This window comes from Microtus oregoni, unplaced genomic scaffold (genome assembly GCF_018167655.1).
Source record: "Microtus oregoni isolate MIOR12 unplaced genomic scaffold, Mior012 000010F_ref0000083, whole genome shotgun sequence".
Lineage (NCBI taxonomy): Eukaryota > Metazoa > Chordata > Mammalia > Rodentia > Cricetidae > Microtus > Microtus oregoni.
In genome coordinates, this window is record NW_024543069.1 from 24967800 (window position 1) to 24982097 (window position 14298).

Genomic DNA, 14298 nt, shown 5'->3' on the forward strand with positions numbered 1-14298 from the left:
AGGGTTTTGAAAACCGTTACCTATGTCTTTCATAGAGTATGGTATTGAAGAATCACCCCTTCACAAATGAGTCGAAGGCACTAGAAACTTAAAAGATAATACTGATTTAAAATATAGCCAATAAACCTCTCTGAACTTCTGAGGTCTTGGATATGTTTATTAGAATAAATGAAATTTTCTATCCGGGGTATGTTTTATCATGACTTTGTAGCTGCCATGTGTGGGTATCTGTGCCTGTGTAGGAGTGGGTAGATTTTAAAGGGGAACCCGGTGAAGGAACATCAATCCGTTTACCCCAAATATTTCATTTCAGAATATAAAACAATATTTGAACTTCCAAATGTTGCAGGATATTTAAAAAATAAAAATCTATTTTTCTCCTCTCGGCTGGAGACAGGTACAGGGACTAGAACACTGCGGCAGAGACTACACATGGGGCCAGCAGGATGATTCCGCAGATAAAGATGGTACGCCCATGGCACACACTCATACGCATATGCTCACATGAAAGAAATGTTAAAAAAAAAAATTAAAGCTACAAATTGGTAGTGTTTACGTCTTTCCCAGGTGGAATGCGGAAACGAGTCAATTAAAGGTAGCCACCTGCCTCTTTTTAACTCGGAGGATGTGACGGGGCCAGGGACAGTACAACTTGTTTCTGCAGAGGCAGCGTATGAACTGGCACTCACCGCCCAGACATTGCCAATAGCAATTTTAGAGATGAGAGCCAAACAAAAGGCTAGCTGTCCTTGATACTAAAGCCAAGCTGTACGGCAAAGGAGGTGGCTAGCTGGAAGACCCGCAGAGGTCCCTTCTAGTCAGGCCATCTTTGGTTGTCCCCCTCCTTCCCATTTACTCTTTCCTTGGTGGAACGAAGTGAATTGCAGCTCCAGACTTGTCAAAATAGTTCTGGTTTCTTGTTCTGTGTTTAATTTGCTGCAATGTTGGCAGACACAGACTGGCTCACCAAAGAGGAATGTCTTTGGCTGTGTCCAGGGTCAAGTGCACTGGCAGTTGCTGTAGACTCACTGGGAGCCAGGATGTGACCCAGTCCCTTAGGCCTGGCTCTGACTTGGTGGGATGCCCTGGGGCTACCACTGAGGCTCGCTGCTGCTGCTGCTGCTGCTGCTGCTGCTGCTGCTGCTGCTGTCTATCCAGAGCTAAATACAGCTACAGGCTTGTATTTGGAAAAGGTCCTGTACTCACCCAGCTAACTGGTTTAGCTCCTCTGAGGAGCTTGGTTCCTGTTCAGGACAAGACCTCGACTACTGGGGAGGAGGGGAAAGCAGTCCAGATGGGAGACATTCTAGTAGGCAAGGAGGCATAAGAGGGAATGGCTGTGACACACAGATATGGTGGAAACAGATGTAGAAAAAAGCGGGAGAGCCTTGGTATAACGTCCTGTCTACTTGGGCTGTTATATGCTACAGGCTGCGGGGTTATACACATTACCAAGTTGGGATTGCCAAGAAGATCCAGAGGGTTCAGATACTTGCTGTCAAGCTTGACAGCAAGTGTTTGATTGCTAAGAGAACCAATGCATGAACACACACACACACACACACACACACACACACATACTACACACACACAATGTGATTTAAAAAGATGGCTAGGATACGCATTTGCATTGGGTGGTTGTGGCACACACCTTTGATCCCAGCACTTGGGAGGCAGAGGCATGAGGATCTCTGAGTTCGAGACCAGCCTGGTCCACCTACTGAGTACCAGGATAGCCAGGGCTACCCTGAGGATTCCTGTCCCAAAACAACAAACAAGCAAAAAGATACAAATCTGGTCTCGTGAAATCAAATAAATCCCATTTCTGAGGGTTCTGTAACCATTATCACCATGATCTAACACCTCTTAAAGCTTCCACCTCCTAGTGTGATGACAGTGAGGGCAGGGATTCAAACTTGTGACCTTAGAAAGGGCACACAAACGTTTAAACCGCAGCATGGGTTGAGGTATCAGGCTAACATTCCTTCTCCAAATAACCCTCCAATCCACAACAATGTCTTAGTAGGACTTTTATGTCTTTTCATCGATCCCATGGAGTCTCCTAGCATACCCACTACCTGTGGAGGTTCTAGGAAGACCTTAATACAAGTGGTTTTTGCTTGTCTGCATGATGAACATCCAGTCAACAGCCTGTTTGGGGCACACCAGAATGTTTGGCCAATTCTAACTTTGGAGGTGCAGGTCATTGTGATGGGGCAGGGGTTAACTCATTTATTAATTAGCACAGTAACTCTAGCAAGAAGTGATGTAATCTCATTTCAGACAATCACTCTCAACAGAACTGGCATCCTTTTATATATTCCGATTCCAAAGACTTCCTCCCCTGCCGCCTTCACGTGTGACGCTTTTATCAACTAGCTACTGCACCGTGTACCTTTCCCAGTCAGTCATCCACCTGCAATTTCATACGGGTTTCTCCCCAAACAAAGGCTCTAGTACATGAAAGGTATACCCTCCACCCCTTTGGCTGCTTTTGCTGTCTAACTGGCCAGCGATACCCAAACTTTAAGTCTTAGCGTTCTTCGACCTTCTGATGTGTAGTGGAGGTCCGTTACCTTCCTGCTGCCTCAACCATGCTCTCCACCCTCTCTCTGGTTCTCAGCCCCTTCTTTCCTGTCTCTCAAATCTGTGCCACCCAAACCACTGGTCCCAATACCTTCATACTCCCAGTCAGTAGTATGCTGGTAAAGACTTAAAGGCCCGCTCTACATTCGTTTGCTTGTTATACACACGCCAACACAGAAGACGTGCAATAATTAAAAAATAACCAGTAGCCGGGCGATGGTGGCGCACGCCTTTAATCCCAGCACTCGGGAGGCAGAGGTAGGTGGATCTCTGTGAGTTCGAGACCAGCGTGGTCTACAGAGCTAGTTCCAGGACAGGCTCCAAAGCCACAGAGAAACCCTGTCTCGAAAAACAAAAAAAAAACAAAAAACAAAAAAACCCAGTATCTTCAATGTCAGTTCCATCAAGCCAATTGAGTTCGGCAAAATGACATCATTGGTTTTTGTTGTAGGAAGCAGGACCACATTGCTGCCCAGGCTGACCCCAAATTCACCTCAGTCCTTTCTCAGCTGACATCACAGGTGGTTTAATAGTAAGCACATGCAACTGAATTGTTGGTAATTATTTAAAATGAGCATGCAAAGTTCCCAAGTTCTGGGGAAGATGCACAAATCGCCACAGCCCACAGTGACCCTGCATCAGTTCTTTTCTCCTGGTTCCCTATGGTATGGAAGAACTGCCGGGAGAGGTCATATAAGGATAGAGACCCTGAGTCTACTCTAGACTGCAGCGAGGGCTAAAGAGGCCCCAAATGTCTGGCACAGGACCACAGTGAGGAACTTTTTGGGTAATAAACACCACTACTTCATAACTGGGATGTAACAGATTTATAGTTCGTAACTGGTACTTCTAGAGTCCCCAAGACAATATGAGCTGATTAAATTGTACTTGAGTATGGGTCTGGTAAACTGTTTACACAAGCCCTTTCTCAAGATGGGGGCAGCAAATGAGAGCCTAGAAAACACTGGAAGTGAACCTAGGAGCCGGTCAACTTTCCCACTTATAATGTGGGGAGATGCAGGCCATCCCAAGGGCCCACTAAGGGAACAAGTCCCCGAAGTCTACAATGACCTAAGGTAAAGCCAATTAGTACCCAGTCTTTCTCCCTGACACAGGAAGTCTCTGGAAGACACTTCAGCCTTGTTAACCCTCATATCCAACCTGAGGCAGGTCACCTATCCACCAGCAGAAAGTTACCACCCAAGGACCACACTTTTTTCTTTTATGTAGATGTCCCAAGTGTTTCCAGATTAACGGGTATCTCTGGTGTATCTGATGTCAAGCACTTAAGTGCAAATAGACCTCTATCTCAATTCATCAGTTAGAGAACTCTAGTCTAAAATGATCTACTAAAAAAAGTACTCTCAACAGCTGGCTCACCTAAGGTCAACTCATTCAGGCCGAAATTTCAGTAAACTAACAAGCCCAAGACCACAGAAACTCCAGCAACTCTAAGAACCCAACATGGTGCCTATTTACATAGTGACAGTTAATCTCCATCAATGTGACTGAATTTCACATCACTTAGGATTGCCTGTGAGTGGTAGTCACACTGGTAGAGCTCTTCCTGCCTGGCATGCCCATGGCCTGGATGGGGTTCTGTCATCAGTACCCAAGAGCAGCTGCACATTGAGATCAACTAACATCAGTGAAGCGTGCCTCTCTGGCTATGTCTGTGAGTGCCATTACAGGGTCAGCAGGAAGAAGATTGCTCTGAACGGGCAGTACCATCTCTGGAGCTGGGGATGCAGCACATATAAAAGGGGAAGGGAAAGCTAGCAAAACCAGGCCTTTTTGTTGTTGCTGTTTTTTGTTTTCTCTATGAAACAGTCCTAGCTGTCTTGGAACTCACTCAGTAGACCAGGCTGGCCTCTGCCTGGGATTAAAGGCGTGCACCACCACGGCCCGGCCCTCTTCTACTTCTTACCCAGGAGGAAGGGAATTTTCTCTGAAACTGTTGAGCTAAAATCTTGTCAGTTTATTTCAGCAACAAAATTTCTGAGTAACACTATACATTTCTGAGAGATTTCTAAAAGCTGTTGTCAGGAGACAGTTTATGAAAATGACTTACAAAGGCTGGTTGAATAGGGCTCGTCTGCAACCCCAATGCCCAGGAGGCTAAGGCAGGAGAATCATGGCTTCTAAGCTAGCCTGAGCTATATAACAAAGCCTCTCCAACACCAGAGGGAAGAAGTCTATTGCAAAGTTGTCCTCTCTTCCTGGAGGATGTAAATCTATTCCTTCAGCTGGTGGCTTCCAGTACATTCAAGACTTTCATGGCTGGGGCTTGTGAACACTATAAACAAGTTCGAGGTTTAAAATCACCATTAGTGCAAGTTCATGTGGAATATCTGGGGGCAGTCTGAGTGCTTCCTCAGTTTGAATTTCCTTGGGCACCAGCACAGCCTCTCAGCTGACACTGAAGCCCACGAGGCATGAGGGTACAAACCTGTAATCTCAGCAGTCAGCAGGTCAGGAGGCCCAAGTGCTACATGGTCTACAAAGTCCCCATCTCACAAAATTCCTAACTTCCAGACATAGCATTGTGGGTTAAAGGGCTATTGGGCCTTCAGTTCTTCCACTGTGGCCCCCTTTAGTGCCTGGCTTCCTACATTCTCCCTGTCCTCCTTCACTCGTTCCCCAGCTTGGAAACTTGAAAACTTCCTTCAGCCCATGTATACAGCTTATCACCGAAGCCTTGTTTTTTTTTTTTTTTTTTTGGTTTTTCGAGACAGGGTTCCTCCGTGGCTTTAGAGCCTGTCCTGGAACTCACTCTGTAGACCAGGCTGGCCTCAAACTCACAGAGATCCTCCTGCCTCTGCCTCCCGAGTGCTGGGATTAAAGGCGTGTGCCACCATCGCCCGGCTAAGCCTTGTTTCTTTAATTTGGGTTGTTCCGTCTCTAGTTTTTCATTATTCGGGGGAGAGGGGAGGGAAATGGGAACATTTGACTAGAGGTAGCGGTAGTTTTTACTTGTACTATGAGTTGAGTGTATGCAGTCCTGCTACATCATCAGAGCCCAGCTATAGGCCCACAGGCCCGTCCTGAGAGCACCGTCAGATGGTCTAAGGTCAGTGTGCAGGTGATGTACTTCGGAGATTCATACTGTAGGGTAGCGGTCCCCAGGTCAAGGAGCAACCCTAGGCACGTAAGGTTAGAAAGACTCTACGGTCATCTCTCACCCACAGCAGGACCTACGTGCTGTTGAGAATCCTTCTGTCTCCTGCCACTTAACAAGAAATGTCTACTTAGGGCCTGATCTTAAATGTTACAAGGAGTTAGTAGGTTTCTGAGTTCTGTTAGGCTATACCAATCAAGGAGGCCTACATTTGTCCAGATCAGAAGCTTTCAAAACTCCCTCAGTTTAGTACCTGCGCGGCGGGGTCTAGGTGCTTGACCCGGGGGCTGGCAGAGCCGGGGGTGGGGGGGTGGGTGCCTTCGGGCAGAGGCGGACCCTTAGTGCTGTGAAGAGTGATGGAACCAGGAACTAGGGCACAGTGATGCTCCCACCTTAGCTGCTGTCTATCCTGATGCTGCCGAGATCGCAGGTGCCTGCGCAGGAGGCCTGTGGGCCTCCTACCACCGATTCATGGATAAAGTGGAGTTGTTGCTGCTGGAGAATTGAGGCCACTATACAACCACCTGGCAGGCCCAGAACAGTTTTTTTTTGTTGTTGTTTTGTTTTTTTCTGGGCTCCAGTAATAAAATGGGGATTAGTGTGTGGATTAACTGACAAGGCCAGACCTTCAGAGAAACTCAGCACAGCTCAGTCCACCGTGCTGATGGCTACAGGGTCTATTTGGTCAAGGTACTCACTTGTAATTATACCCAAAATTGGAGTTCGCTCGCTGTTAATTTCTTTATGGGGTCAGCAGGAGCCTCTCAGTTGTTTCGTATTTGGAGATATAAGCAAGAACTCAAAGCTAAAGGAATCCAGTAGGAGTTCCTGATCACCCGAAACATCCAGATGTGGACAGAAACACTGGGACCTAGTTTAATTATTGATAAGGTGATGCTAACTGTCCTGATAACATTTGAAAAGAATGAAAAAGAATCTAACTGTAATTAATAGCTAGCACTTGACTCCACAGAAAAATAAAGCAAACTTTTAATAACAGTCTCTTACATGATTCAAGGAACGTACCTATGAATAGCATTATTCGCTACCACTTGTCCATAATAAATCTTACTTGATTATATATATAAAGAGCCTCAGCTTAGATAATGCTCATTATTGTTTTGTTTTCTGTTCTACACACTGGGCTTCCGGCCACCACACTTTAGAAGAAACAGTTCTGCTGTGAGATGGGGGGAAACCCCACGCTGACCTTTTGCTGTCTAAACATACATGAGAATTCCCCATTTCTTCATTACTTTAACTCACCCATTTGCTTGTAAGGTAGAGAAGGAAACAACCACAATCTTAAAATATAGTCTTTACTATGTTAATTGAAACCTTAGCTCATTTCTTAGGCAGTTTTTGAAAGAGCAAATACATAGAAATACCTTTGCTCTGCAACCACTGAGATCCTCTTCTTTGGGCAAGATATGTACTTGGGATCCCTGGCCTTGGAAAGCCATCATGTCTGCCACATCACCTCACGTTACTCTAACCGGGACCCTGATCTCCCCAGACCATCCTGTCTTCGGTCTGGTATTAAGGTTATATACACATTTATAATTACTAGTCCAAATGAGGGTCTAGGCATTCCAACTGTTTTTTGAGACAAGGTATATGTAGCCCTGGCTATCCTGGAACATAACATGTAGACCAGGCTAGTCTGTAACTCAGAGATTCACCTGCCTCCCAAGTGCTGGGATTAAAGGCTGATGCCATTTTGCTATACTCTGTAGAGCAGGGAGTGGTTCTCAACTTTCCTAAAGCTGCGGCTCTTTAGTAGTTAACTCGTTGTGGTGACCCCCCGACCATAACATTTTTGTTACTACTTCCTAACTGTAATTCTGCTACTGCTATTAATTGTAATGTAAATTGTTGGGGAATATTATTTTTAGATGCAAGTTTTATTTATGCTGTATTTACCTGATGGGCCTAATAAAGAGATGAACAGCCAATAGCAAGGCAGGAGCAAGAATAGGTGGGGCTGGCAGGCAAAGAGTGTGAGAGAAATCTGGGAGAAGAAAGAGGCAACAAGAGAAGAAGGAGAGGACACCAGGGGTCAGCCACCCACAGAGTAAGAAAGAAAAAAAGACGGTAAAGGGCCGAGGCAAAAGGTAGTAGGGATAATTTAAGCTAAGAAAAGCTGGCTAGAAACAAGCCAAGCTATGATCAGGCATTTATAAGAATAAGCACGCATTCATGTGGGATTTACTTGGGAGTTGGGTGGTGGGACCCCCAAAAGCCAAAAAAGCAAATCACATACCGGTAAATATTTAATATGCAACCCCTGTGAAAGGGTCATTTGATCCCCAAAAGGGTCATGTCCCACAGACTAAGAATCATTGCTCTAGACTGTTAACTTTATATTGCACTTCTTCACATTAGGGACCATGGTTTGGTTGTATGGGGACGGTTCCCTCTTTCCTCCACAGGAAATGCCAGATCTGAATAAGCCATTAACAGCAGGGTTGACAAGGTCTGACTCAAGTGTTTTGATAGATACATAAAGACATTCCTGACCAAGAGCGTCTTTCAAACACGAAGGAAAGAAACACACCAAGCCACGTAAAGATAATTTATGTACATTTATGGCTTTATACAATTATAGTAAAGATTGTTCTTGTATCTGTAAGTACATCATCATCATCAGGCACTTCTCAGATAGTATTGGAACAGGACCATGGAATCTGCACGGTTACTCAGTCAGGTGTGGGAGGGTGTGACTATCCTGATGGAACTTACATGGCTACCGCTGGCCGCAGCGCCAGGCTGCTCTGTGTGCATCAACCATGATGCACATGACACTGAATGATCACTCCCCAGTTGAAGCCAGAGACAATTTTCACTTAAGAGCTGTTAACTAAGAATTCCAAGGTGTTTTTTTTTGGGGGGGGGGCGCATATATTCAGCAGTTGAACAAGTTCAAATTGTACACCTTTGGGGAACGGTTTCCATTTTAAGTGTCTTTATCCCTTCTTGTTATATTCCAGGATTCGCTGTATTTGGTAATTAATTTAGACTCAGTTTGTCCCAACAGAACTCTCCATGTCATACATTTATCACTCAAATATATTCCATTCATCTACGTTATGGGAACAATACATCTTTATATTTAAAATATCCGAATAGCTCTATAATACAATATGCTTTGAATAACAGTACAAACCAAAGGAAATAAATCAACCAAGGCTGCAAAGGTGAAATCATTTCACAAAGCAATCATGTACAATAATATACCAGGTACTCTAGAAAGTGAGCATTCGTACAGAAAAGGACTCCCAGAGGCCACACAATGTTTGTTTTTAAGAGACACAAAGTCTTTCCTGGACTTCACTGTACCCCAGAAAACTACACATGATTCATTCACGTTATGATCTTAACATTAAGGAAGCTGGGGGCTGAGATTTATGCAGCTTCAGGAGGAAGACAAGCCTCCAAGTCACTCAGCAACATCCCCAAGTCTACCACTGATTATTACGGTTGTAGTCACCTCTGTGTTGAATGATTAAATGCAGAGGCTCTTTCTGCAATGAAGAAATGGCAGAGGAAAGAGAAAAAGTGAGACCTAAGTTCTTTGACACCACTGAGTTCTACTCTGACTGGAGGAACTAAGGCTTCTAAAATGAGCCCTGTTTTAGAGTGCCGAACCAAGATGATGATCAGAGGTGCAGTAGTCAAAAACAAAACAAAACAAAACAAAAACAAAACAAACAAAAAGTCCCAGCAGGAAGCTTATGACAAAGCTAACCAACAGTGAAAATCAGGAATATCTGTTTTCTTGTTAACACGCACAGAAGAAATACTAAGCAAAAGGGGAGGTAAATAACACGTTAAAAACCAGCAGATCTGATTTGGGCTTTGTACACAGAACCAGGCCTTCTCAAGGCAAAGAGGAAAGCTGCTGTACACATATTCCTCAGTTTGCAGTAGCTTCAGGCACTCAACAGGACTTGGAAATGTTGATGGATGGAATGGGAGGCAAAACCAATTATTCTGGTCTTTCAGTTACAGGTAACGAGAAAGTATTAAAGTTTAATGTTTGAGATACAAGTTAGGCTGCTCAAGGCCAAAAAACACCTCTCAAATTCTTAAGAGTTCAAAATAAATGTACACTTATACTGGTTGGCTTTCGAGTTTATTGTCTCAATTTTTAACTAGTTCTATGCCATGTGGTAAAGAATACAAAGCACTACGTAAATCACCCAAGTCCTGTTTTCAAACGTCCTCCTTAGGTGTACACTGTTTAGAGCCAGCGAACAGGGACGGAGACTGAGAAGTGACATGATTCTTTCCAACCTGGATAAAAACCAAGAGCTCAGATGATGAAGAAAACCCCAGCTAGACAAAGGAACGTCATTCTAGGAGAAGTTCTCCTTTCCTGGCCCACAGACAGGAGGCTTCCCTGAAGGAACAAGGCATCAATCTGCTGTGGCCTCCCCTCGGGAACTGTGACAATGTGACACAGGGCATCTGTTTGGAAGGGCCTACCCGGAGCAGCTCTAAGAACGTGACATGGGACACCCACCTCAAGACTTGCTGCTATGCGCTGCACACAATTCACTGGGTAATAGGAGCAGGTAAAAGTTCTTTAAAATACACACATAAAAACATATTAAATTCTTCTACATACAAAACACAAAGTATATGTAAATATACATCACTTTCCTGCTCAAACAGGGCCAGAAACATTGTGTATGCAAGTACTAATTACAATGATTTAGGATTAGTCAGAAACATCATCAGGTAGCATCTCAAAGTGTACAAACCAGTGAAGCACGTATAAAATTAGTACTAATCCAGTTAGAAATACAAAGTGAAAATTATGAATGCTGCCCCCAAATACCTTTGATTTCACAAATTTACAAGCAGACAATGTAACAAAGTAGACTCTAGTTTTAAGAAAACATTACAGTTCAATATCTATTCCAAAAATGATCAAGTCCTAACAATAACATCAAAAGTCATTTATCTGGAAATTAGAACCATTTTAAGGTGTTTGTACAAATTTGCAAATAACAAAATAAACAACAACAAAAATAATAGAAAAGACCTGTACAAAGCTGGCACTTAATCTTATTCTGCCCCAAAGTTTCACAAGTCCACTTATTCAGCAGATTGATCACAGGCTACTTGTTTCTCAACGAATCCTGTGGCAAGATGGTAAGTCATTCAGCAGAGGTGCAGAATGGAGATCTTAGTTCGTGATTCATCACTTTCGCAGAACACAGGTAGTACAAAGCAAAGTTTATCAAGACATGAGACCATCACAGTATTACAAAAAGAGTATAAACTTTCCTTGGACCAAGTAGATATTAAAAATACACACACACACACACAAATACAATTCTGTGTCTACTGCATATATACAAAACTTGAAAGCACGCCAGGATCTGAGTCTTTTCTGCAATTACACGGTGTAGTGAGTTTGGCACGTCATTGCAATGGTTCCCAGCGGCACAGTCCTTATCTGCAGGAGCACATAACCTGCAAGCGCTGGGCAAACATCCTGTACAGGAAGGTGGCTCTGCTGCCAAGTCTGATGAAAGGAAAAAAAGGATTTTTTTTTTTTTTAAACCAAGAAAACTAAAAGGAGGGTGAAGGGCATCTTTGGACTGCTTCTCTCAGTTCCATCTGTCAGACACTCTGCAGTACTTTTAAACGTAGCCTAAGGGGAAAAACACACACAATGAAAATATAGTCAAATTTAATTCAATTGTATTTAACCAATAGAGTAACAGGCACACTTAGGGGTGAGGGAAGCTTCAGCTTCCTCAAACAGCTCCAACATCATTAAACAGGGGGAAATTCCTCATTATTAAAAAAGGGGGGACCTTTGACATCTGATTTGTAACAAACTTGTTCATTTATTCAAGAGCTGGTAAAAAGAATGCAGACATCGAGAAGTGAAAAGAAAATACAAGCTATCAAAGGAATCTGCACTGTATTTTAGCCTCATAAGGGAAACTGCTAAGCTGGGAGGGTGGTGGAGGATGGTGCATATGCTTCCCGGCATGCATAGTTAAGTGACATTGAAAAAAAACCCAACATGATCCCAGGGAGTAGTTCTGCCGGAGTGCTGTCCTGGGTTAGAGCCCCAGCACCACACAGCCCAGGCATGTGGAGATGTCCAGATACAGAAGATGCTGTCTTTATTTTTAAAGAGTCTAACCATGAAGACATGGGTAACTGTGTCCCTCTTTCAAGTCCTTTAGATACCAGAGGGAATGAACTTACCTGCTCGCTAACTCTTAGCCTGACACCCAGCTGTGTGTCGTAGTCTTGACACTGTGTGGGAAGCTTTGGTTGGGCAACACATTATCAAAGTTAAAATCCAAGGTATCTCCATCCATGAGGTCATTCCGAATGATGGACTCCATGTCACAGTCCAAGTGCTCGATGAGCACTCCATCCAAGTCACTTGGGAGCTTCTCCTGGTGGAGGACACCCATCCTCCCATAGCCATTGCAGCTGCTCACAGAGGAGTACCCACCCAGGGCATTCATCTGCATGGGGTGGGACAGAGGCACTTGTAACGGTGTCTTCACAGCGGTCAAGCGGTTCATGGCAGGCGTGTGAGGCATGGGGTTCACCCCGTGGGGCAGGGCGCGCCCATTGACTGAAGATGTTTGCTGTGAATGTCCAGGGTGGGTGTGGGAACTGGGGTTCATCATTTTGTTATGAGATGCCTGGCTTCCATAGGCTGGCATGACTGAATTAGGGCCCATCATCACATTCTGGCCCAGGACCCGAATGTTGGGCTGGGCTACTCCAGGATCAACTGGTGACATGATATCACCGTGGGGAGGAGAGTCAGAAGTCAACAGCTCTTTTAAGAGTCCTGGTGCACAGTTATACTGGTTCAGTCCTCCATAACTGGATTTGCTGTCCTGAAGAGTCTGCATGGGCATCTGGGGCAAGGAGCTCATGCTGGACTGGCCATACGTGTACTTTGAGTAGTTTGGGCTGGGTGAATTCAGACTGGTGTTTGGCGGTGCAAACGAATAGCAAGGTGTCTGCTGCATCATGCTGCCAGGCGAAGACTGGGTTGATACAGTTAAAGGCGTTGGGGATGACAGAAGATTGAGATTATCCAAAAGGTTTTCCATGTTTTCAGGATTGCTGATTTCAGACAGACTGGGCAGAGTGGAAGCCATCTTTGCAGCAGAAGGTGGATATACCAGAGAATGCACATCCCCATCTCCTAGGTCATCCTGTTCCGTCATGATGGGAGAAAGCCTCCCACTGATCGTACTAGCATTTGAGCTGGTTCGAGGACGAAATGTACTCCAGTTATCAAAGTCATCGTTGCTATGGGACCCAGGACTTGCAGGCCATTTAGAAAACTGAGACCCAGGGCTGTCCCCGGGACCCTCCTGCCCAGACTGGAGGGATGCTTTTTTCTTGGCAGCTCGACCCCGGCTCTTAGCAAATTTACTGTTGTTGTCCATGGACGCAGCTCTTCTCCGAGGGGATTTTCCACTCTTGCCTCCCTCTGGGTTGAGCATCCACCAAGAACTTTTTCCAGTTCCTTCATTCTGTACACGGATAAACTTACTGTGAAGGGACAGGTTATGACGAATTGAATTCTGTAAAGCAAAACAGTATGTTAGAAGGATGGCACTCGCCGCTTGGAAAACGTACCGTTCCACATGATCATCACATAGTTCCAATCTGAAAAGCCTAACAGTTCTTTACTTGTGAGGAGGGCAAATGTACCACAGTACTTATGCCAGAGCACGTATGTGGGTGGCAGAAGTCAACTTCACAGTCTCTTCTCGCCTGCCACCTTTACATGAGTTCTGAGGATCAACGCAGGTCACGAGCTAGGCTTGTGCCACAGGTGCGTCACCAACTGAGCCACACCACTGGCTCTCAACAGTAGAAATAAACTCACTAGAAAGGACCTCAAATTGGTGTACGAGAAATAGCATTTTTCTTTAAGGCATTATTAGTGCTTATGTCTTTAATTAAACACAATTGTGTTTTCTTCTATACAGATCAGCTACATTTCTTTTATATACAGTTTCCAAATCTATCTCAAAAAAAAGCCCTTTCCAATTTTTTTTTCATTACAAAGTGAGATATTTTATATCACTGGGCCGACAGAATCACAGAATGGGGAGAGAAAGCATGATCTATCCCCTCCCTGCTCGGGAACCATATTGCAGACAGACATTCAGCAAGCACTTGGGAGGAAAAGGTAGGAGGATTGTGAATCTGAAGCCAGTGAGCTTCCTCACAAGGCCCATTCCAAAAAACAAACAAAAACCCAAATAATTAAGACCTCAATTCATTTATACCTTGAGTCTTTGTATCAGACAAGTAAAAATAAATATAAAGAAAACAGTTATTCTGTTGAGAAAGTTAACTTGCCATAAAATGGAATGTTTAAATTCAAGAACTCCTCTAACAGAGATCAGGAAACCACCAGCTCCAGGACCTGTACGCAAGAGCGCACTTTTCCCAGAGAGACATGAGAGGAAGGAAGGTGAAGACGGCACCCTAAGTAACACTCCTCTGCTCCTGTTCAGTAGGGGTGAAACACACCCACAGCAAGTGTGTGCAAACTGCAAACACATGGGAGAATAAATGGG

The 14298-nt window shown here is 44.4% G+C and overlaps 1 protein-coding gene and 1 pseudogene across 1 annotated transcript in view; one reads left to right on the forward strand and one right to left on the reverse strand.

The window, feature by feature from the left end:
• The window catches only part of LOC121453048, a 30713-nt pseudogene extending 24187 nt beyond the window's left edge, over nucleotides 1–6526 (forward strand).
• Nucleotides 6527–8264: 1738 nt separating this feature from the next.
• Nucleotides 8265–14298, reverse strand: part of Foxo1 (forkhead box O1) — an 81576-nt gene continuing 75542 nt past the window's right edge. The window contains exons 2-3 of the mRNA XM_041659080.1: nucleotides 11939–13290; nucleotides 8265–11369 (exon numbers count right to left, since the gene is read on the reverse strand). Of these exons, the coding sequence (XP_041515014.1) occupies nucleotides 11953–13290 (1338 nt within the window). The 3' untranslated portion in view covers nucleotides 8265–11369; nucleotides 11939–11952. The remainder of the gene's footprint in view (nucleotides 11370–11938; nucleotides 13291–14298) is intronic.